Source organism: Lepus europaeus, chromosome 10 (genome assembly GCF_033115175.1).
Source record: "Lepus europaeus isolate LE1 chromosome 10, mLepTim1.pri, whole genome shotgun sequence".
Lineage (NCBI taxonomy): Eukaryota > Metazoa > Chordata > Mammalia > Lagomorpha > Leporidae > Lepus > Lepus europaeus.
In genome coordinates, this window is record NC_084836.1 from 56,664,456 (window position 1) to 56,689,112 (window position 24,657).

Genomic DNA, 24,657 nt, shown 5'->3' on the forward strand with positions numbered 1-24,657 from the left:
CATAATTCTTTCTTGCGGTAGAATTCCATTTTGAAAAAGGATTCTTTTTTGCCATCTGTAGACTTACTTATGAAAAAGAAAAATGTAATAAGATCAAAGCAACACTTTGTTTTGCATTATAAGCCTTCTAGTTGTAGGGTTTCAAAGTGTTTCCACAACTATCACACCTTATAATGCTTTCACTAGTTTTAAGACTTCTTGTCTGACAGTCCAGTTTAGAGAAAATACACTTTTATTAGAAAAGAGTTAGCTCCTGTTGTATTGTCTTCAAACAGTTCATGGAAAATGAGTATTATAAAAACTATTTTAAAAAATACACTTTTGTACCGAAAGAATACTCTTTAATTCCTTTTTCCACGAATTTTTGAGGTCCCTTGGTGTGACCTGATAGTTCGCCTTGCCGGGGAACATTTGTTTTTATAGATCTCAGCAGAGAGGCAAGGGTGACCACAGAAGTTATATGGAATTGCTAGCTTCAAGGACTAACTTCCCTTAAAGATTGCTTACAAATGAGGTTGGGTGGCCAGTGCCGCGGCTCACTAGGCTAATCCTCCACCTGCGGCGCCGGCACACCAGGTTCTAATCCGGTTGGGACGCCGGATTCTGTCCTGGTTGTTCCTCTTCCAGGTCAGCTCTCTGCTGTGGCCCGGGAGGGCAGTGGAGGATGGCCCAAGTGCTTGGGCCCTGCACCAGCATGGGAGACCAGGATAAGCACCTGGCTCCTGGCTTTGGATCAGCGCAGTGTGCCGGTCGTAGCGCGCCAGCCACGGCAGCCATTAGAGGGTGAACCAACAGAAAAAGGAAGACCTTGCTCTCTGTCTCTCTCACTGTCCACTCTGTCAAAAAATTAAAAAAAAAAAATTTAAAAAATGCGGTTGGGTGTCCAGGTTTCAGAGTTTTTCCTTTTGTTCGATGTCTGTATCACCTCGCAAGAGGGTTTTCAAAAACTCAACAAGGAATACTAGCGTAACGCTACCAGGTTGGTTTGAAAACACATAACCGGGCTTTGGAGTTAAGAGAGCTGCTTTGCGATCCAGCGCCACATTTAACAGCTGAGCCGAATGAGAATGTTAACACCCACCTCACAAACTGTGGAGAAAATGATAAACGGCTCGGCACAGAGCCCCGAGTAAGCGCTGCCTGACTCGGGAGTTCCACGCGGCGGAGCCCCGACTTTCCCACCCGCTCATCCTGGATCCTCCAAGTGCACGCAGGTCCTCTCCTCGGCCAGCGTCTGCAGCCTCCCGTCACCCCCACCGCGTTTCAGCTTCTTTCCTCCATTTTAATCGCTCCACTAAGCGCTCACAAACAGGTCCTACCGGAACGCTTACGAGGCCTCAGTCCGAGGCACGCAGGCTCCGGGGCTCGCCCCGCTTCATCTCCCCTTCCCAGCCGCGGCCCCGCGCTGCCCTCCCGCCCGCTCCCTCCTGCCGCCCCGCCCACTGCCGCCAGCCACGTGACCACGCGGCGTGCTCCGCCCCCATCCTCAACTCACGTGATCGCGCCTGGGGAGAAAACGCCTGACCCCAGTCCCTGGCCTTCACGCCACAGCCGGTTCGCCCAGCGACTCGTCTGCCGGTCGCACTTCGGTGTTCTGCGCGTCCCTCCACCCCGACCCGGGGTTTTCCAGGAGCTGTGTTCGCCATGCGGCTCCTGCCTCTGGCTCCAGGTGGGCCCCGGTGGGACAGCCGCCGCCACCTGCCCTCCTGCGGCCGCTCGCTGCCGCTGCTGCTCCTGCTGCTGGGCGGCTGCCTGGGGGTCTCCGGGATGACGGCGGGCTCGCGGAGGCCCAACGTGGTGCTGCTCCTCACCGACGACCAGGACGAAGTGCTCGGCGGCATGGTAACTCTTCCGTTCCTGCCCCGCCCCTCCATCTCCCCGGCTTCTCGCTCTCTTTCCCCGCGGCCCCGCCCTCCCTCGCCCCGGACTGGCTGCCTTGACCCTGGGTAGGTTTGGTTTTGCCACTCCAGGCCCTTCACGCAGGTTAGATGGGCCGCAGGATTCTGGTTCCACACCATGCTTCTTGTCTGGACCGTACTGCTGCGGAGTTGGCGTTCATATCTCAACGCAAACGTATGGGCGCCAGCTGAGGAGGGGTTAAACCCAAGAGGTGCAGGTGCAGGCCGAGAGCACCCAAGCTTCGATTGTTTTCCTTTGGGGTTCGGATCCGAGGACAGGTCCAGCCACCTTTCCGAAGGACCTAGGCCACTTCTGCATTTGTGCCTGTGTTCAGTGTCTGTGCCTGTTAACCTATAAATACGTGCTGACATGAAGTAACGCGGTAGATAAGCGGTGGAACTATTGAGAGTGTTTTGTCTCGCAGGAATCAAGGGAATTCAATCAGTCTAATTGGACACCTGGCTGATGCAGTTTATACTGTCAGTATTTCGTGTTCTACCTAATGGGTGTTGTCGGACTTCATTCTTCCGCACAGTTCATTTTGCCTCTGTTTCTTAGAAGTTCTGGAATTTATGACCTTCCAGAACATTTACCCCCAAACCCTACTCATCAAAGGGGCTTGCTGAAGGTATATTTGTCAGCTCTTGCCTCAAGGTACAGTCGGGACAAAACCCTGGCTAGTCCTTTGATTCTGGGGTCCAACATTCCTCTTCAAAAAAAAAGAAAAGAAAAGAAAAACCTTATTGCTTGCGGTTTTTTGGTTTTGTTTTTGCTTTCAGCTAAGTGCTGAAACTGAAAACACTCCAGGCTGGAGATGCCTGGCCAGTGTGGCAACACCGTGGCTCAATGTCCTGCAAACTTCAGTCCCAGCCAACCCGGTGGGTTGTGAAATCAAGGTAGTGCGTAGCTACCAACATTTTTGCTTCCCTTTGGAATCGGGTAGAATGGAAGTTGTTGGTGTGTGCTACATGTGGTAATAGTAAGCATATCTAAATGTATATGCTCATAGGCATGGATTCAAAGTTTGTGGAACCAAAATAAGCTTCCTTTAATTCCACTTCCTGTGAACTATTTTAAGTACCCTCTTCTGTGTTGTGAAGTACAGTAAATTTCTTACTCGGGTTGGGCTCAAAAGTCTGAGCGGCTTTTCTAGCCAATGTTTAAATACTTGCATTTTCACTCCACACTTCCATGTATTCCTCCTTGCCTTTTAGTGCATACACAATCATGTTGATATTAAAGCACTTTGGTTTAATTTCCCTCCTGGATTTTACCTTGGTTTCACCACCTTTCCAACTGCTACACTTAACTTATCCTCCTGTTCACAAAACTCCTTTATTTTTTTAAAGTATCCCTAAAGAATGTTTTGTCCAAAAACACACCATCTCTATTACGGACTAACACATTTAATTAAAAGGTCAAGCTCTGATAAATCTGTTAAAACGAGACTTATTACTTAAGTATCTGGTGTTCAGAATTCAGTTTCTTAGCGCAGCTGTCTTCATATTTGAGATCTCTAAGTACAGTAATCTTATCTTATTTGCTTCTTTAAACCAATAGCAGATTCCTTTTTTTTTTTTTTTTAAAGTGTTACACTGGAGAGAGGACCTAACATTGAATAGAAGGAACAAATCAAAATTAATGCTCCTAGCATTCTGGAGACTTCTACCGCATCTTGTAGCCTTTTCCAGAATATTCGACCACTGATTGTCAAGCATGTCGTAAGGGGAAGAGCTGAGATAGTAACAGCATTTGAGAATTTACATGGCGCCAGGGAGAGTATCAGGTGTTTTTCACTCGTGCTTCAATCATTGCAGGAGTATCCCCTGCTGTATGAAAGGTGGTGAAGTGACTTGGCCAAGGTTCACATAACTAACAAGGGGCAAAGCCTAGGTGTTTTATGATCCCAGAGCACCAGGCTTTTCTCCTGTTCTAGACTGCTATGATGATACTGATGTCAGTGGAGTCAGCCACTTAATTTACATTTGAGGGTACAGCAAGAGGTTAGTGAGGAAATGTGAATTTAAAGGATAACTTTATTTTGGTGCAAAAATTTTAAAATTCGTTCGTGTTTTCTTTTTTCATGATGTGCATTTCTCATGAATTTTTGAAGACCTTGCATATAATTTATCGTGTGTAGTATCTTTATTTTTGTGGTGAAGGGGAATTCTCTGACCCTAAGAAGATTACAAATTGCTGCCTAATGGGCAAAATAAGCAGTATTCAACTCCTGCACACTAACTCAAGTCAAAGGATTTATAGCAAATGGGTTATTTTGGCTTAATGTAGAATTTTTCAGTCTTTGAAATAGTCTTCTGTGTAACAGCATCATCTTCAGCATTTCCCTCTCCTTGTTGGGGTATTATCTGAGATGACTTCATTTTTACTGTCTTGCCCAGAGATCTCTACTTACCTATTTCTATAAAGCGTCGTTACGACGTGATGGGCACTTCACATGCTGGTCTTTTTAAAATCATTGCCTCTAGAAAAAAGTAACCTCAAGGAAGTGAGGGAAGGAGCTATGATGAAATGTAGGGGAAGAATAAATACATCCTGTCTTTGCTCTGCTTATAGCCAAGTAGTTCCTGTTGTTAAAAAGAACCACGGCATAATCAAGATGATTAAAACTATTTCAGAGCAGCTGACCATGGGCCCCGGAAACTGACGCCTTGGGGTTTTGGAGGAAAGAATTTTGTTTGGAATGAGTCAAGTACAACTTTTGCTCTTATGAGAGTATAACACTGGCTGCTGCTTTTTTTTTTTTTTAATTATTTATTTGGAAGGCAGAGCAACAGAGAGAGTGAGCAAGCATCTATCCTCTGATTAACTCCTGAAATGGCTGCAACAGCCAGGGCCAGTCTGAAGCCGGGAGTCTGCATCTCCTACCTGGGCCAACCTCTGCTGCCCTTCTAGACATATTAGCAGGGGACTGGGTCAGAAGTGGAGCAGCCAGGACTCAGACATGGGATGCTGACATTGCAAGCAGTGGTTCAACCTGCTATGCCTCAAGGCTGGCCCCTGGCTGCTGCTTAAAGACTGTTGGGCTGGCGCCGTGGCTTAACAGGCTAATCCTCTGCCTTGCGGCGCCGGCACACTGGGTTCTAGTCCCAGTTGGGGCGCCAGGATTCTATCCTGGTTGCCCCTCTTCCAGGCCAGCTCTCTGCTATGGCCCGGGAAGGCAGTGGAGGATGGCCCAAGTCTTTAGGCCCTGCACCCGCATGGGAGACCAGGAGAAGCACCTGGCTCCTGCCTTCGGATCAGCGAGATGCGCTGGCCGCAGCGGCCATTGGAGGGTGTACCAACGGCAAAAAGGAAGACCTTTCTCTCTGTCTCTCTTACTATCCACTCTGCCTGTTAAAAAAAAGTTGTATGACCTTAACCCCACCAATCTCTGTCTTTGCTTGGATCTTAAGGATCTGTCTTAAATTCAGATTGGATGAACACACATAAATGTTTTCAGTACAATATGGTTTTTCTTGTGTGGGAGTTTGTTAATTAAGCACGATTATGATTGTTTACTACAGATGATGGTACTAGTACTAACAATATAAGGATCAGTTAATTTTTTAAGATTTATTTATTTGAAAGAGTTACGCAGACAGAGGCAGAGAGAGAGAAGTCTTCCATCCACTGGTTCACTCTCCATTTGGCTGTAATAGCTGGAGCTGCACCGATCCAAAGCCAGGAGCTTCCTCCGGGTCTTCCCACATGGGTGCAGGGGCCCAAGGACTTGGGCCATCTTCTACTGCTTTCCTAGGCCACAGCAGAGAGCTGAATGGGAAGTGGAGCAGCCAGGACTTGATCCAGCACCCATATGGGATTCTGGCACTGCAAGCATCGGTTTTATCCACTATGCCACAGCGCCAGCTTCAAGATCATAGTTATTAATGTTTCTTTATCAGACTAAAATCAAAACTCCTGTGCAGCCTTGCATCATCATCTGGCCCCTGCCTCTCTGATCTTTCATTTCCCACTCTCCCCTTCACTTCCTGAGCTGCTTCTACTGTGCTGCCCGCCCTTCTCTGCCTGCTTCCTCTGGCATCCTTTGGGCTTCTGTTCCTTCAGTCCAGAAGTCCCCTTCCCTAATCTTTGCTTGACTAACTCCTCATGAGGCTTTCACGAGAATTCCTTCCTAAGAGAGGCCTTTTCTGATCACCCACCTAGAGTAGTTCCCCAGCTTGCTTCTGCCAGCTGCAATCACACCAGCCTGATTTATTCCCTTCACGGCACTTGTCATTGCTGGAAATGATCGATCGCTTGTTTACCTGTTGAAGCCTCTGAGGGTAGAAGGCTCAAGAAGGAGCCTTCTGTCTTTCTGTCTGCTGTTGCCTAGGTCAATGCCTGGCACCTGTTAAGTATTTAATAGATGTGTCATCACATAGGATAGCCTTACTATAAGTCAGATATTCTACAGTTCGGTTGTGTATTTATGAATTTGATGATTAAGGCCCATACAGTCAGCTTACAAGTTCCTTTTCCTCACTTGCATGTCACATTCTGGTTTTCCCTCTCTGTCCAGTCTGTGTTTTTCATTCAGCCCAGTATTCTTTCCCTGAGGTCAGTACCCAGTGGTGTCTTGGAGAGCTGGCGATGTTGCTCCTGAAAGTTAGCAGTCTCCAGCACTTCCTGGGATCCTGTTGAGGCTCTGTCCAGGAAATTATCAAAGCTCTGCTTGAATAAGTTAGAATTTTCATCCTGTTGAGCTCTTATGGGTTCCTTAGGTCTTCCGTCTCTCTGTATAAAGCAGTGGAGAAAAGTCATTTAGACACTACTGAAAATCAGGCCCTTGTTAGCCTATATTTGAATTATCTTTAAGGATTTATTACACAAGGAAATTACTTAAAACTGCATTCTGGGGCTTTTGGTGCAGCAGTTAAGGTGCCACTTGGGTTACCTGCATCCCAAACAGGCCCTGGCTTCTCTGCTTCCAGTCCAGCTTCCTGCTAATTGCATACCTGGGGAGGCAGAAGGTGATGGCTCAAGCAGCTGGGTCCCTGCCACTCTGTGGGAGACCCAGGTTTGGTTCTGGACTCCTGGCTCGGCTCGGCTCTGGCTGTTCCTGGCATGTGGGGAGTGATTCAGCAGGTGGAAGAGCTTGCACGTGTGTGTTCCTCTCCCTTCCAGCCCCCTCTGCTCCATATTTGCCTTTAAAATAAAATAGTTTTTTAAAAACATTCAATTTGATCTTAGATGTTGACGTTATTTCAGAATCATCATGGACTGAATGTAGTACAACTAAAATGGGCTTCTTTGGAGTGGTGGTTTGGCTCTGAAATACAAAGATTCACATAAGTGGTCCTTTTATTTTCATATTTTTCTTCTCACTCTAGGATCTAATTGTTTACTGCACTTGTCAGGTCTTAGATTTTTAACGAACAAATGAAAAGGCTGTAAACAAAATAATTTCCGACTAGCGTTCTGCCTGACAGGATTCTGTGTCTGCCTTCCTACTGCTGGTTCAAGTCCAGCTCCGGGGGTGGTGACTGGTCTAGTGCAGGGGGCAGTGCGCTCACAGCTGAAACGTGTCTGGGCTCCCCACTGTGTGAGATTTGAGTCAGCCTCGGAGCTTTAGGATCCTGTCCAGCTTTTTGAATCCAAGTATTGTCTGTCTGCTCTTAGAAAGGGCAGAAGACGCCTTTCTTATTTCCCACACCCTACTTCTAAAGATGAATCCGTGGACATAGGTCTGCCCTCTCTACCACATAAGTGAGCTGGTGGCCAGTAAGAAAAAGGCACCAGAATGTCTTTAACACTGAAGTCTCCTGGCTGGAATAACGCCATCAGCTGTGAACTTTACCTTGCTGATGGATTCTGACCCAGGCACCTTTGCACCTGAGGCAGCTGACTATAACCAAACCTGTTTGGTTCATCTCCACTCTCTCAGAGGACTGATTTGGCTGTTGACAGAGCCATCTGTTTAGGAAGAAAAGATTGTTGCAAGATGTATCAAAAAGTGAATTGTGATCTGTGTGGTTTATTTATCAGTGGAAATAACTGTTTAACAATTACTTATTTTCTAGACACCACTGAAGAAAACCAAGGCTCTCATTGGAGAGATGGGGATGACTTTCTCCAGTGCTGTGAGTTTTGAAACTAATTTAATTTTGTTAGACTTGAATTGTTTGTGTTTTAAGAAAAAACACTCCTTTCTCAGGTGTGTGATGTAATCTTTGTGTTTTTTTTTCCCTAGTTACATGCCTGATCAGAAAGATGATTTAATATGCTCAAATCTTTTAGTTGAAATATTCTTAAGATTAATTGCAGGTTTTTCCTAAGCCGGTCTTCTATATATCAGAACTAGAGTTTTATTTAACATCTCACTGTTTGAGGTTTGAAAATGGATTAGAAGAATCAAATAATATTTGTGCTATATAAATTCTATGGTGAAAGCCCAATTAGCCATGATAGCCAAATCTTACGAAGATAATACTATATATATACACTGTCGCACATATATAACACATAATATGTAAAAGCATGGGTGTGGAGAGCTAAAATATTAATAATTTGGGTTGAAGAACCAGGTACATGGTAGTCTAGGAATGGAAGATTAATGTCAAGAAACCCACTGAACAGTAGCATGGCATTATACTTAAGGGCACAGACCCTGTAGTCACACTACCTACTTATGAATACTCTCTTTTCTGGCTCTTTTCTAGCTCTGTGACCTTGGGCTAGTTATTCAACCTCTCTGGCCCTGGTTTTCCCATTTGTAAATGGAAGTCCTAAAAGCCCTTTCATCAGTGTGAGACTTGTACTACACAGTGTTATTATAATGCCTACCATGATATCAGTAATTGAAAGAAGGAAAGTTAAATATTTATCTCAATGGATGCTTGAAAGTCCTGAAATTTTAACATCCTTTCTGGTAATTTATTAAACTGTTAAAAGAGTACATTGTTTCAAATGATGAGTATTTCAAACAGCTCACATTATACTTAGAATGAAAGACTCAGGATATTATTGTTAGCGTTGAGACAAGACCTAATTTTTCCCTTAATGTTACATCTAGTCATTACTATAAGCATTATGGAAATAATAGGTAAAATAATTAGAAAAAGAAAACTGTTATTTCCACTTTTTGGATGTTTTTTATCTCAAAAACAGAATTGTCAAAACTTTTTAAATAAGCAGAATTCAGTGAAGTGAAAATTAAGATAAAAATTAATTTCTTGTGTATAACCAGTTAAAGATATAGAAGGGAAGAATAGAAATTTTATTCATAAAAAGTAGAAAGTAATACAGGAGCCAGCGCTGTGGTATAGCAGCGGGTAAAGACACCGCCTGCAGTGCCAGCATCCCAGATGGGCGCAGATTCAAGTCCTGGCTGCTCCACTTCCAATCCAGCTCTTGGCCTGGGGAAAGCGGTAGAAGACCTTGGGCCTCCTCACCCACATGGGAGACCTGGAAGAAGCTCCTGGCTCCTGGCTCCTGGCTTCAGATCAGTGCAGCTCTGGCCATTGCAGCCAGTTGGACAGTGAACCAGCAGATGGAAGACCTCTCCCTATGCCTCTCTGTAGCTTTGCCTTTCAAACAAATAAATCTTTAAAAATAAAAATACAATATAAGTAGAAACTAATAAATACAAATAGTGACCAGAAATGTTTAAGACTGAAAATAGTTACAAAACTTTGATTAAAAACACTGATAGATATGCACATCATTTTTTTGTGGGAAGACAATATTATAAAATAGTTATTAGAATCCCAAGAAGATTTTTAGACTCAGCTGTGATTTTAAGTTATCTGGAATAATAAACATATAGGAAGAAGTAATTTTTTTTAAAGAGCTTATTTGAGAGGTAGAGTTACAGCCAGAGAAAGGGAGAAAAAGAGATCCTCCATTCGCTGGTTCACCCCACAGATACCACAGTGCCAGAGCTGAGCTGATCTGGAGCCAGGAGCTTCTGCCAGGTTTCCCATGCAAGTGCAGGGGCCCGAGCCCAGCTTCTACTGCTTTCCCAGGCCATAGCAGAGAGCTGGATCAGAAGAAGAGCAGCTGGGACTTGAACTGGTGCCCATATGGGATTCCAGCACCACTGGTGGAAGCTTATCCCGCTAAGCCACATTGCCGGCCCCACAAGGCAATATATATATTATTTTTTTTTTTGACAGGCAGAGTGGACAGTGAGAGAGAGACAGAGAGAAAGGTCTTCCTTTTTCCATTGGTTCACCCTCCAATGGCCGCTGCAGCCGGTGCATCGCACTGATCCGAAGGCAGGAGCTAGGTGCTTCCTCCTGGTCTCCCATGCGGGTGCAGGGCCCAAGGACCTGGGCCATCCTCCACTGCATTCCCGGGCCACAGCAGAGAGCTGGCCTGGAAGAGGGGCAACCAGGACAGAATCCGGCGCCCTGACCAGGACTAGAACCCGGTGTGCCGGTGCCGCAGGCAGAGGATTAGCCTATTGAGCCACGGCGCTGGCCAAGGCAATATTTTTAAAGGAAGAAATTTCCTTATCAGTAAACAGTGTAGTACTGGCCATAAGATCAAAAACAAAAAGGAAAAGAATTACTAGTGTCAAAATGACAGAAGTCAAACATCTAATAACATTAAGAGGCAAAAATAAAAACAGAAAGCATTTGTAATGTGGCCGTATCCTTCCTTAAATCTTTTGTTAGAATGGGCCAGCAGCTGAAGAGGAATAAATGAGCAAAGCACAGGAATGAACCATTCATAGAAGCACAACTGATCAGGAGGTCATATGTAAACAAAATCTTGATTCCATTGTGAAACTAAAAATGCAGAGTTTAGAGTGTTGAGCAGCTAGCTTTCTCTATTCTGTTTAGAAATAAGAAACCCATCTGCTGTATCTAACAGTGTCCTTTTGCTTTCCCTTTGTAGTATGTGCCAAGTGCTCTCTGCTGCCCCAGCAGAGCCAGCATCCTGACAGGAAAGTACCCACACAATCATCACGTTGTTAACAACACTTTGGAGGGAAACTGCAGTAGTAAAGCCTGGCAGAAGATCCAAGAACCAAATACGTTTCCAGCGATTCTCAGATCCATGTGTGGTTATCAAACCTTTTTTGCAGGAAAATATTTAAATGAGGTATGTTAAATGGTCTTTTTTCCCCATATAGCAGCTTTTTAAACGTTCATTTTTGTTCCATTGGTATCTATTCAGATCATCCTAGTTTTTTGTATATGTTGTTTTCTCCAACAAACAAGAACTTATTTACATGACAATATTTACATGATCTGTGTACAGTAATTATTCTTCCTTTTCAGTAGTCCCAGGAACATTTATGCATTTACCTCAAAATTATCCTGACACTGCTTTCTATCAGATGAGTCCTCCTTTTTCCCCCTCAGGAATTCTGCTTGTCATGTGGCTGTCCTGGTATCTTTGTTTCCATTTCCCCTTTATTAGGATCAGAGTGAGAAATTTTTTTCCTCCTTTTTAGAATGTTAGCTTTCTTAGACTTGCTTCTAAGTTACAACAATGTAATGCTTAGCTTGTTTTCTGCCTGAAAATTGGGAACAAATTATGGAGAGATTGTGAGAAGGCAAAGCTCCCAGAGCCTAGCGCACTTGGGCCATGAAGGCATATGGCCAGTGTGCTGGCCTCACTGGCCTGGATGGGAGGGTGGGTGGAGGGAGCTTTTCTTTACTGCAGCGAGGTACCTGAGGCAAGGTACTTCAAAGGAAAGAGGTCCATTTTGGTTCCTGGTTCTGGAGGTGCACAGTGCAAGATCAGGCAGGCGCTGTTGGTTTGGCCTCTGAGGATGGTAGGTGCCAGTGGTGGAGTATTTGCAGAAGGATGGCAAGCCACAGAGCAGAGTGGCTGAGCCCAGTTTCACTTTCACAGCCAGCATGGACGAACCACTTTCTGAGGGTGTGTTCCCAGTGAGCTGAGGACCTCCCAGTAGGCCCACCTCCTGCACAGTGTAACTGGATTAAGTTTCTGCCTTCTGAGTACTGTTAATTTATGGCTTTGAGTCCTGCGTGAATTAGGAGCCAAATCACGTTCAGATCATAGCAGAGGGCTTCCTCATTATGAACCATCAAGGCCAGATTTCATGTCTCCAAGTACCCCCATGTTAACCTAAAGTTTTAGTCCAAGTCCAGATTTAAAGAAAATAGTGTGTTTGGGAGTGTTTGAGATTAACTTTTATTGTAAAACTGAGAATGCCTAACAAAAAGAAGGTGTCTGTTTTTTACAAGCTATTTGTTGTTGTATGAGAGCTTATTTTTTCCATTGATTCCCCCTATCTCTCGCATAACTGGGAGAGTCTGCAATCTTTTGAGTTTGAAGGAAGTTGAGTCACTTTGAGAAGAGTCATGAGATCTAGGAAGTGTGAAGACTCACTTCCTGCATGAGGGCTGTGGACCGTACAGGGAACTTCTACTACTTTGCATATTGAAAGTTGTCTTAGTTGTGTAGGAAAGTAGGAGAAATCCTCAGAGTACAAATACTTAGTTTTCAGGGATTAGTTTGCCTTAAATGGGCAGTTTTAAACTTTGTAGCTAGATTATTCTGTAGTATCTTCACTTATCAAATAAACTCCAGTAGTAGAGTTCATCAGGACAACTGAAGTAATAGGCTGATGGCTCATATTCTGACTGGTCTGGCTGTGGTTAGCCACAAGGTTGGATGGAGTATTCAGTCTGTACCATCAGCAGCTGCACTGGCAGCCCATGTGTGGGCTTTCTTCAGTAGCAGGAAGGATAGTAAGTGTTCTGTTACTGTTTCGCTCTGCCATTGTTACATGAAAGTAGCCATGGGTAATGTCTAAATGAATGTACGTGGCTGTATTCCAATAAAACTTTATCACTGAAATTTGAAATTCATGTAACTGTTGCATTTCATAAAATATTCTTGGCTTTTGTGTTTTTAAATGGCTTTAAAAAAAAAAAACTTGCTCTCAGGACAGTTGTCGGGACAGATCGGCCCACTAGCCTTACTTTGCCAATTCCTGCTGTAGAAGTTTCTAGGATTATAGCGTTCTTTAACTTTTTTTATTTTTTATTTTTTTTGCTTTGTTTCTATTAGTTTCTGTTTTTGGAGTAATTGAGCACATAACTGTGTATCAGGCAGTTTGAAAAGATTCTAAGTTTCCTATTCCTGGTCTGGTCAAGTCTGAAGACTTCTAAAGTCCTCCTTGTCTTGCTTTTCAGTATGGAGCCCCAGACGCAGGCGGACTGGAACACGTTCCTCTGGGCTGGAGTTACTGGTATGCTCTGGTGAGTGATAGTGACAGTTACAGCCCTGAGGAGCAAACACAGTATGTTCACACTCATTGAGTTTGATACTGACATAATTTAGTATACTTTATGGTTAGCTATTTTATCTCCTTAAAGGAGAGTCTATTGACCTGTGAGTCACTCCTCCCTGGTTTGTCTCCTGTGTTACACAAGTTTTAGCAGTGTGGTTTGCTTTTCTATTTGATTCACTTAACGGCTTTTAAACTAAGATGTGTTATTGACATTATCCTAGTATTTAATAAAATGCTAGTCAAAAAGTCCAATCTTGAGTGAGTACTGTTTAAATAGTGCCAAGACTTAAAAAGGTATAGGTTAGTTAGTGTGGATTCATTCTTTGTGTGTGCTGACTTTGTAACAAGTTTTATTTTCCTTGTTTTAATAGGAAAAGAATTCTAAATACTACAATTACACCCTATCCATTAATGGGAAGGCGCGGAAGCATGGTGAAAACTACAGTGTGGACTATCTGACAGATGTGTTGGTGAGTTCCCGAAGCTCTGTAGCTCTGTCTTTGCAGCTTTGGTTCATATTTAATGGAAGACTCTGCCGAGAAAACTTTTAGTCTTATTTGTTTGCATTGGGTAACATAAATGCATAATAACTTGTTCTAACTGCCAACAAAAATTTCCAGCTGATTAAAAACTGAGGGTGTTTTTTTTCCCTATATAAGCCAGGCTCAGATCTGCTGCTCTTGAAATTCCAGCAACAAATCCCTTTCTAAAGGTTAATCTCTTAAGACTGAAGAGATTACTTGTAGGAGTTTGACTTTATAAGAGTGCCTGTTCTTGATGTCAGTTTTATTCATAAGCTGTAAGATGACAGCTTCATAGGCCTTAGGAAACTAGGGAGATAGAGATATGGGAGTTCTTTGGGTACTGTGTATTTATATATTAAACTGTTGGGATCAGATGAATTTGGTACTTTACTATCCTGAGGCATTTCTTTTATATGTATATTTATTTATTTATTGTTTGAAAGGCAGAGATAGAAATCTTCTGTCTGTTGGTTCACTCCCCAAATGCCTGCAAGAGCCAGGGTTGGGCCAGGCCAAAGCCTGGAGCTTAGAATTAATTCTGGTCTCCCACATGAATGGGAAGGACCCAAGAAGTTGAGCCATTACCCACTGCCTCCCAGGGTGCACATTGGTGGGAAGCTGGGATTAGAAGCAGAGCTGGGACTCAAGCCCAGACATTCCAATGGGACACAAGCATGCCAAGTGGCAACTGAACCACTGCATCAAACACCCACCCCTGAGCCATTCTGATGGCAGCCTTCTGTAGAGCAGTAATTCACCAGGTAGTTCAGCAGTTAGTGTAGCAGGTGTTCAGAAGTAAATAAGCAAAGTCTGATTCTGTGGAAGGTACTTTATGGTGGCAGGAGATTTTGCATCTGCCGTTTGTAGGTATGTATATGCACACACTAATTTGATGCCTCATTAGTGATAATCATTTAGAGAAACAAGAAAACATATGCTGGTTACTGAGATAACATTTAAGCAGAAATCCAAAGGGGGTGAGCTATAAGATCAGGGGAAAGAATGCCACAGGTAGCGAGGACCATGAGGCCTGACTTGTTTGAGAAACCACAAGAAAGCTATCAGGCCTGGAATAAGGTAGGTGACTGATAGGAGACAGTCAGGGGCCTGCATTGTGGTGCAGCAAGTTAAGCCACCTGTGATGCAGGCATTCCATAGGAACACTAATTTGAGTCCTGGCTCCTCTAATCCCTGTTAATGCACCTGGGAAAGAGCTAAAGATGGCCCCCTACTACTGACATGGACAACCTGAACAGAGTTGCAGGCTCCTAACTTTGGCCTGGCCTAGCCTCAGCCATTACAGCCATTTTGGGAGTGAACCAGTGGTTGGAAGATCTCTGTCTCTGCATATGTCCATCTGTAACTCTGCCTTCAAATAAGTAAAATAAAATCTTGAGGTGAAAATCAACATCTTGTGAGTGAATGTTGGGAATAAGTGCAGATCTAAACGAACTAAAACAATGAAAAATAGCATGTATGTGGGATGCTCATTTTCATAAAATAGCTCTTGAGCAAATAAAAATGTGAGTCCATATAAATTAATGCCTCATTGTAATGAATTTGGATTTAGTATTCCTTTAGCTTAGCTACATGAACTGGCATAATTCATGTCATCTGCTCTGTTTTTGTAAGGTTAAGGTAATGTAATCCACATCCACATTTTTCCTCTGTTCTGAATTATATTGACACTCTCTTTACATTCTTCAGAAGCCATCAAATTTGCAGTCATGCATCACGTAACAATGGAGATATGTTCTGAGAACCGTCATTATGTGATTTTGTCATTGTGTAAACATCATGGTGTACTTTCATAAGTCTGGATGCTGTAGGTCAGTCACTGGCATGGCCTCTGAGACTCGGTAAATACAGGATATAGGAGGCTACTGCCAGTGTCACACAACTGTTTTTTCTGTAGTGTGTGTGTGCATATACATACACACACGAGAGAGAGAACTTTCTAAAATAATAAGAGATGGGCGTTTTGGCACAGTGGATTAAGCCATTGCTTGGAATGCCCACATCAGGTCCGAGCCCCAGCTCTTCTTCCAATTCCACTTCCTGCTAATGAGCCTAGGAGGCAGCAGTTGATGGCTCAGGTACTTGTGACTCTGCCACCCCTGTGGTGGACCAGGATGGAGTTCTGGGCTCCTGGCTATTAGGTGGCATTTGGGGAGTGAACCAGCGGATGAAATAATCTTGCTCTGTCTTCCCCACCCCCACCCAACTCCCCCCCCAACCCGTTCTCTCTGCCACTTCACCTTTCAAGTAGATGAAAATAATACAGACTTCTAAAATAAATGATATAAAGTATAGTATGATAAACTACATAAAGCAGCAACCTAGTAGCTTATTACCAGATATTATGTATTATACATAATTGCATGTGCTATACTTTTATACAGCTGGCAGCAAAATAGGTTTGTTTCTGCCAGCATCAGCACAAACATGTAATATTTTGTGCTACAACACTATGATGTCACTAGGCAGCAGGGATTGTTTGGCTCCATTACCATCTTTCAGGACCACTGTCATATATGTGGTACATCAGGGATCAAAAAGTTCTGTGGTACATGACTGTGCATACTCTAAACTGCATTAATGTACATTAACAGTAAAATAGCCAGATGACTCATTCTTTCCTGTGGGGAAGCATTAACAATTTCTAGATCATGTAAAATCATGAAGACCTTTATCACTTTCTTATAATGGCATGCATTTCAAAAGTTGTAAGTATTGCCTAAGATAATCAAAGGTATTTGTTTCAGCAGCATGCTTGCATCTGTGTATGACTTAAGACCCTATGCTACCATGGTTAAAGTCAACCTTGTACAACCTTGTACCTCTGCTCACCAGAGAACATTTATCTACTAAGTATTCAGTCGTTGGGTAGGGTAAGGGATGACATTTCTTTCTTTGTGTTAGGCCAATGTCTCCTTGGACTTCCTGGACTATAAGTCCAACTCTGAGCCATTCTTCATGATGATCTCCACTCCAGCACCCCATTCACCATGGACAGCTGCACCTCAGTACCAGAAGACTTTCCAGAATGTCTTTGCCCCAAGAAACAAGAACTTCAACATCCATGGAACGGTAGCATCCCCTAACCCTTAAATTAAGCCATACTCTGTCATTAATTTTGTAATATATTTGTCAGGAAGCCTTTAAGCCACATAATAGGTTCTCCTTCATGATCTTTCAGAGGTAATTGCACCTGTCCCAAGTATAATAGTGTAAACTTGCCTGACAAGTAGTGCAGTTCTGCCACACCTCCAGGGAGCAGCTGTACAGTCCACAGGGAATAGTAAAGACATGCCATCTTTCCCAAGTACGAGTGTCTCTCAGGTTTTCCTGATAACCTCTGTGCTGGCTTTCCTCCCTCCTGGCAGTGGCTGAAACATTCCCTGGGTACTGAGCTGGGCTGGCAACAGCTGCCTCTGGGTGACCATCACTAGCCGGAGGCACAGGAAGAAGGGGGTGGGGGGTAAGGGTTTGGCTCAGTGCCATGTGGTTGGAAGGGGAAGTTGAATAGAAAAATGAGCCAGAAGAAGGGACATGGCTAAAGGGCACAGCAACTCAAATATTTGCCTCGTGTTCCAGTTACACTTCCCTCAGCATTGGGCTTGGGCAGTTCCCTGGTTGAAAGGTAGAAGGCCTCTACTGCTTGGTACCCATTAATAAGAAATCATAACTCCCTTCTAAGGTTGTACAAAGATTGAGTCTTAAAGCCAGACCCAGCCTACCAGTTTCTAGCTAAGTGATGTGACCATGAGCAAGATGCTTAACTTCTGTTTTTGTCTAAAGTAGGAAATCAGATCTCTCTGCAACTGTTGTATGGATTAGAGTACATAGAAACACCTAGCAAACCAACTAGCACATTATAGACTTGTGCTTGTTAAATGTGATTTTAAAGCTTAGTGAACTGGGTTTTAAACTGAAGAACCATGACCAAATATGTTTGAAAACTTAAGGCCGAGTAAGTTAGTCTACTCCAGGACTTGAAGTTATTCATGGCCTAATGAGAATTTCCAACAGAAAGATATGTTCTACGGTGTTTCTAAAACTTACTAACTAAAGTTATTAAAGACTAATAGATGGAAGCTTAGGGTTTTATAAATAAAAGAGAATTAAAAGTGTATGGGAATGGTTTTGATGGGGTGTGTGTGTTGGGGGTGGGGAGCATGCGTCTTTTATTTAAATGAGAAGGACCCTCTAGATTTGAACTTGAAGTTCTAGGACATTGCTTTGATGGGATTTTTCTCAAGGATTTTTCAGTGATCCATATCTTGGTTAGGAAAATGAAGGTGATGGAATGATGGCTAACTAGGCCAAACTTAGAGGCAAGTGAAGTTTATTTACCCATTAGTTGTTGTAGTAGACCCACATATAGGGTCAGAATTAGAGATTTAATCTCAATTTAGCCAGAGATTGCCCAGTAACATTCACTGAATTGCTTATTGAAGCTGCTAAGAGAGGAGCCAAGGACTTCTGGGAAGCTGAGGGGCGGGTGATAGAAAATTTTCCTTTTTGGAAATGTGGGGTAAGGGAAAGGAGGTCTGCAGCTGCAGGTTATGGCTAGTTCCTTTTTGCTGCAGTATAAATACTTTTATTTCAATCCTAGTAATCCAGTAGTTTTATTTGACTACAGTGACTTGGTGTTAACATTTTTTTTCTTCTAAATTTTAGAACAAGCACTGGTTAATTAGACAAGCCAAGACTCCGATGACTAATTCTTCAATACAGTTTTTAGATAATGCATTTAGGAGAAGGTAAGAGCTGCTGCTACTGTCTGACTCGGAGTGTTTTGAGGACCCTTTGAATCAACTCATGAGCTGGGGACTGCACCATGTTGTTTGCTTTGAGAAGCCAGTGGGAGGGATGATTTGTTGGAGTGTCTGTTGCCCCAGAAGCAGATAGGTTCCTTTACATTCAGATGTATAAAGGGGCTTTTGGATCCCAATTAAAGCATCCATTCTTAGAACTTCTTAAAAGAATACTGTAAACTTGAACCACTTGGTAGAAATTTCTTTTTCCTGCGCATAAAGTAAAGATCACTTATTGAGAGATCAGCTCAAATATTTGACAAAAGTCCCAAGGCTTAGACTAGAGTGAAATATTTGCAAGAAATTCCTTAAAAATCCATTACTTAGGGAATACTTAGTTGAGAGCAGGAGTATGCAAACGTTTTCTGTAAAGGACTACACAGGAAATGTTACAGGCTTGCAGGCCATGTGGTGGTCTCTGTCCTAGTTATTCATCTCTGATATTGTAGCATAGAAGCAGCATAGGTGATATGTCAATGAATGAGCTATTATATAAAAACAGGCAACAGGCAAGATTTTTCTCCAAGTGTCATAGTTAGCTGACCCAGAGAGAGACAGTGTGTGCTCTGATCCACTGTTTACTCCCCAAATGCCTACAGCAAACGCAGCCTGGATCAGAGGCATAAACTAAGAGCCAGGAACTCAATCCAGGTCTCATGAGAGTGGCAAGAATCTAATCACTTGAACCACTATTTCTGCCTTCCAGGGTCTGTATTAGCAGTAAGTTGGAGTCAGATCCAGGATTGGGTATCAAATGCAGGCACTTCGATATAGGACACAGGTGTCTTGATAACTAGGCCAATGCCTGCCCCAAACCTTAGTTTAGACTTTAAATGAAGTGGCACAGACCTATCTGAATTAATTAGTATCAAGTAGTATTGAATTGACAGCTTTGCCTTCCAGTTGTTCACTAGTGGCAGTGAAAGAATGAAGCTAATTGGTTATAAAAAGCCTGCTTTATTTCTTCGGAAAAAGTAACTTCGTAATGAATGAGTTGTGTTCTTGAATTTTCTAATCTGTTTCTTACAGTGAGGAGAGCTAGGAAACAATTTGAATTTGCGCATTTGAGGAGAGCCATTTGGAGGTTATCTTTAATTGGAAAGAGGGGTCTTTATCTTGCCTGTTTGGGCAAGATGATGCTATCTCGGCTGTTGCCCCCAGAAGTTCCCTTTACTCCCTCTGTTCATGTCCAGGTGGCAGACTCTGCTGTCAGTGGATGACCTGGTGGAGAAACTGGTCAAGAGATTGGAGTTCACTGGCGAGCTCAACAACACCTACATCTTTTATACATCAGATAATGGCTATCACACAGGTGAGAGGCGGGCTAGATATTCCTGTGGGCTTTGAGTAACAAAGCAAAGACAAGTTCTCAGTAGCCCTGGCAGAGAGTTAGAGTCCTTTTACAGCCATGGAAATGCCAGGGGACCCCTGATTAAAGGGCCTCATTATTCCCACATGGAAAAACCAAGTTTCATTGTTTGCTTTTTTTCTTTTTTAATTTTTGGATTAAGGTGTAATAGACCTTCTTGTGGGATACAGTGCAATCTTTGACTACATACACTCACAGTATAAATTGATTATACAGGCAGTTAGCCTTTCTGTTTCCTTATCTTTATATTTGAAGCTGTCAGCTCTTCTCCCCCAGTGCTGTATGCAGCACATATACGTGATTGTGAACTACAGTCCCCTACACTGAGTTGCAGAAACGCCTGCCTGTTGTGTGCCAAGTTACATGATGGCCTAGGAGCAGAGCAGACCATGAGTTTGGTGGGTTGGAGGCAGGTTTTACTTTACAGGCGAGGTAAGATTGGACTTGATTTCAAAGGTAAACAGGACTTAGAGACTAGGAGTAAGGTACTCTAGACAGGAAGACCAAGAGAAGATGGTCTTGGGGGAAAAACATTCTTGCGAAATCAAGGAATTGGTGTTTCGGGAGTTTTTGTGTTTCAAAACTACAATATGAGTCAGCTCCGTGTCCTTGGTGTTTATTTTCTCTACTTGTACCTTCTGTTAAACTTTCCTTTACCTGTCTATAAATTTCTACTTGAATGGAAAGCAGCCCAGGGCTTGTTTACATAGGAGCAGATTGATTAGCCATTTAATGTATTAATATTTTTAAGCGAAGTAGAGATGAGTAAAACCCCTATTGTTCAGTGCATGTGGCTAGTCTTTTGAATTCTTACTGCCCCTCCCCATGCTTTTATGGTTTGGCTAGAAAGTTTTGAAGCAATTCTCAGACATGTGATTCCTCACATTAACACCGGTTGTGCATCTAATCTGTTTTTAAGAACTAGACAGTCTGTGTGCTACCACTAGTTTTTATGTCATATGCCACTGATTTAGTAGGAAGAGCCGGCCTTTTGTCACGTAGAATAGCTCACATTCTGCGTTTGGTAGTTGCTGTATTGTGATCCCTCCACTCGGTCATTTCTACCCGACATTTCCCATAGATTGGTGGTTAGGTCAAGAGACTCGATAGAAATGTGTGTTTTCAGGCGAGAATGTTTGCTTTGTGGTGCTGCTGTGTACTTCTCATTGTCACAAGATCTGGCTCGTGGTTTCTGACTACTACACTCTGAATGCCTGTGTGGACGGTAACGGTGGTTTCAGCCTGAACCGGTCCCATGAACTCCCATGAACTTTTTTTTTTTTTTTAAGATTTATTTATTTGAAAGGCAGAGTTACAAAGAGAGGCAGAGAGAGAGAAAGAGGTCTTCCATCCATTGGTTCACTCCCTAAATGTCAGCAACAGCTGGAGCTGGGCCGATCAAAAGCCAGGAGCCTGGAGCTTCTTCTCTGTCTCCCACATGGGTGCAGGGATCCAAGCACTTGGGCCATCTTCTACTGCTTTACCAGGCCATAGCAGAGTTAGATCGGAGGTGGAGCAGCCAGGACTCAAACCAGCGCCCACCTGGGATGCCGGCACTGCAGGCAGCAGCTTTACCTGGTACACCACAGCACCAGGCCCCTCCCATGAATCTGTCATTGAAGCTTCCATTGATTATTATTATTATTTTTTTTTTGACAGGCAGAGTGGACAGTGAGAGAGAGAGACAGAGAGAAAGGTCTTCCTTTCCGTTGGTTCACGCTCCAATGGCCGCTGCGGCCAGCGCATTGCGCTGATCCGAAGCCAGAAGCCAGGTGCTTCTCCTGGTCTCCCTTGCGGGTGCAGGACCCAAGGACTTGGGCCATCCTCCACTGCCCTCCCGGGCCATAGCAGAGAGCTGGCCTGGAAGAGGGGCAACCGGGATAGAATCCAGCGCCCCAACCGGGACTAGAACCCGGTGTGCTGGCGCCGCAAGGCGGAGGATTAGCCTATTGAGCCACAGCGCCGGCCCCATTGATTATTAAATGACATCATTTAAGATTCCATTGTTGATTGTTGGTTAAATCCATTATTCCTTTAGAAATTGCAAAATGATGATTTCATAGTTCTGTACTCTTATGTATTTATTAGCTGGGATTCCTTAGAGAAGAACTTCCTGTCATCAATTATTTAGCTGTCTTGAAAAGCAATTCATTCAGGAAAAGAAAGATAATGTTTTGTCCCTTTATTTCGCAGTCTCTGGAGTACCTTCATTCAGTTGCGGTCAGGTTGAATATCATGCATATAATGGATTTTATGGATTTTAAGACAAGCTCACTTCTTTAAAATTTTTTAAATTTGAGGCAGATAAACAGAGAGCTTCCATCCTCTGGTTCATGATCCAAATGCCCACAATGGTCAGGGCTGAAACCAAGAGCCAAGAATTCAATCCAGGACTCCCAAATGGATGTCAGGGACCCACATACTTGAAACATCACCACTGCCTCCCAGGATCTGCATTAGCAGGAAGTTGGGGTTGGGAGCAAAACAGAGTATCAAACCCAGGCACTGAGATACAGGACACAGGTGTCTTACTGGCCTGGCCAATGTTCAGTAGTTTACAGCCATTTTTTCTGCTCAGTTTGTTCTGCTTGAAAAGCAAAAGATGAACTGTTTTTCCTGTCATGTAGGAATAAGACCCAGGCAAATAGAAGCTTTCTATTAAAACACCAACCTTAGTAAAACAAAGTTGTTTTAGTTTTTGTTATTGATTAAATGAATGAAACAAAGTGTGGGCAGCACTTCTGTCTTGGTGCCATCTTTATCCTGTGCATTTTGTTTTCAGGACAGTTTTCATTGCCAATAGACAAAAGACAGCTGTATGAGTTTGATATCAAAGTTCCACTGTTGGTTCGAGGGCCTGGGATCAAACCAAATCAGACAAGCAAGGTAGGTGCCTGACAAGCTGATGGCGCATCCAGGTAGGCACTCAACCTGAGAAAATAAGGCTGTTCTGAGAGGAACATCCTCCGAGGATGAAGGCTGATCAGCATAAGATCTTGGGTATTTATGAGCCTTTTTAAATGATTATTTTCATTTTATTTGAAAGGCAAGAAGCAAAAAAGAAAGCTCTTTGATCTACTGGTTCACTCCCCAAATACCCACAATAGCCAGGTCTGAGCCAGACCAAAACCAGGAGCCCAAAACTCAATCTGTGACTTCACATGTGTGGCAAGGATCCACGTACTTGAGCCATCATCTGCCTCCCACGTTACTAATTAGCAGGAAGATGGATCAGAAGCAGAGAAGCTGGGACTTGAACCAGGCACTCTGATACAAGATGCAGGTGTCCCAAGCAGTGTCTTAACCACTATGCTGAATGCCTGCCACCCCTTCTTTGTATAAATTCTCCACTGCCCTCTATTATTTGTTCCCATATATACATGTCACATCAGCATGGAGAGCCTTTGATTTTTTTTTTTTTTCCTTAAAACTTTTTGAGAGGGGGAGAGAGAAAGAGATCCTATCTGCTGGTTCATTTCCCAGATGCCTGCAAGAGTTGGGGCTGGGCCAAACCAAAGTCAGGAGCCGGAAGCTCAATACACATCTCCCTTGTGGGTAGCTAGGACCCAACCACTTGAGCCATCCCTACTGCCTGTGTATTGGGAAGCAGGGTCTGCATTAGCAGGAAGCTAGAATCGAGACCAGAGCCAGTACTCAAACCTTGGCACTCTGGTATGGCATGCCTGCAAGCAGTGTCTTAACTGCTATGCCAAATGCCCATCCTTATTGTCTTTTGAGGCTAGGTCTTTGTCTTGGAGTAGTGATTCTCAGCACAAGGTGCTTATCAAAGTCACCCTCTGACATTGTAAAACAAGAGCCATATGTGCTTGGGCTGGGTGGGATCCAGCATCTGCTTCCTTTGTTTACAGGTGATTCTGACAGGCAGCCTGGTTTGGGGCCCACTCTCTTGGAGAGCAGAGCTCCTCAGGCTGCTATGTGTGAGTTCTCTGGGCATCTTGTTTAATGCAGACGCTGATTCCTCATCTGAGCAGGTCACAGGTGGTGCCTGCTGCTGGTTGTCATGACCTCACTTTGAGTAGATTATCAGAAACCTGTCTTGTGAGACTGGTCTGCCCCTGATGGGACCTTCGTTCCTAACACTCCTCTGCTCTACTGATTCTCGTCTACAACTATCACAATGTACCACACTCTTTTGCCATTTCCATTTGGTTTCTGAGTCTTTTTTCTAAATTTGATACCTGTCACAGAGGTACTCTATTCCTGGAGATCGTGGCCACCTTGATCCCCAGAGCACTGTGCTCCAACACTCGGGAGAGGAGAATTGCTGGGTTCTACTAGTTATGTGTTCTTTCCTTCTTGAAATCAGTTTCAGTCCCAGCCCTGTGAAACCCAAGAAAGTGAGCAAGCATAACTTAAGCTAAAAGTGCAAAATGTTCTTTATTTATTTTAAAAGATTTTATTTAATGGATGCAAATTTCATAGGTACAACTTAAGAAATATAGTTGTTCTTCCCCCCATACCTCCCCTCCCACCCCTAGTCCCATCCCAGCTCCTACTCCCTCTCCCATCCCATTCTTCACTAAAATTGATTTTAAATTTAAATATATATACACAGAAGACCAACTGTATACTAAATAAAGATTTCAACAGTTTGCACCAACACACAAACGTATAAAGTACTGTTTGAGAACAAATTTTGCAGTTAATTTTCATAGTACAATTCATTAAGGACAGAGGCCCTACATAGGGAATAAGTGCACAGTGACTTCAGTTATTACTTTAACAATTAACACTCTTATTTATGTCAGTGATCACCCAAGGCTCTTGCCATGAGCTGCCAAGCCTTTTGTGACCATAAACTCTGTCAGT

General features: G+C 43.5%; 1 protein-coding gene across 1 annotated transcript in view; it reads left to right on the forward strand.

Annotated features, from left to right (window-relative positions):
• The first annotated feature begins 1,493 nt into the window (after positions 1 to 1,493).
• GNS (glucosamine (N-acetyl)-6-sulfatase) overlaps positions 1,494 to 24,657 on the forward strand; it is a 46,331-nt gene continuing 23,167 nt past the window's right edge. The window contains exons 1-9 of the mRNA XM_062203298.1: positions 1,494 to 1,842; positions 7,920 to 7,979; positions 10,741 to 10,947; positions 13,017 to 13,082; positions 13,486 to 13,584; positions 16,561 to 16,728; positions 18,322 to 18,404; positions 19,652 to 19,770; positions 22,610 to 22,713. Coding sequence (XP_062059282.1) covers positions 1,645 to 1,842; positions 7,920 to 7,979; positions 10,741 to 10,947; positions 13,017 to 13,082; positions 13,486 to 13,584; positions 16,561 to 16,728; positions 18,322 to 18,404; positions 19,652 to 19,770; positions 22,610 to 22,713 — 1,104 coding nt within the window. The 5' untranslated portion in view covers positions 1,494 to 1,644. The remainder of the gene's footprint in view (positions 1,843 to 7,919; positions 7,980 to 10,740; positions 10,948 to 13,016; positions 13,083 to 13,485; positions 13,585 to 16,560; positions 16,729 to 18,321; positions 18,405 to 19,651; positions 19,771 to 22,609; positions 22,714 to 24,657) is intronic.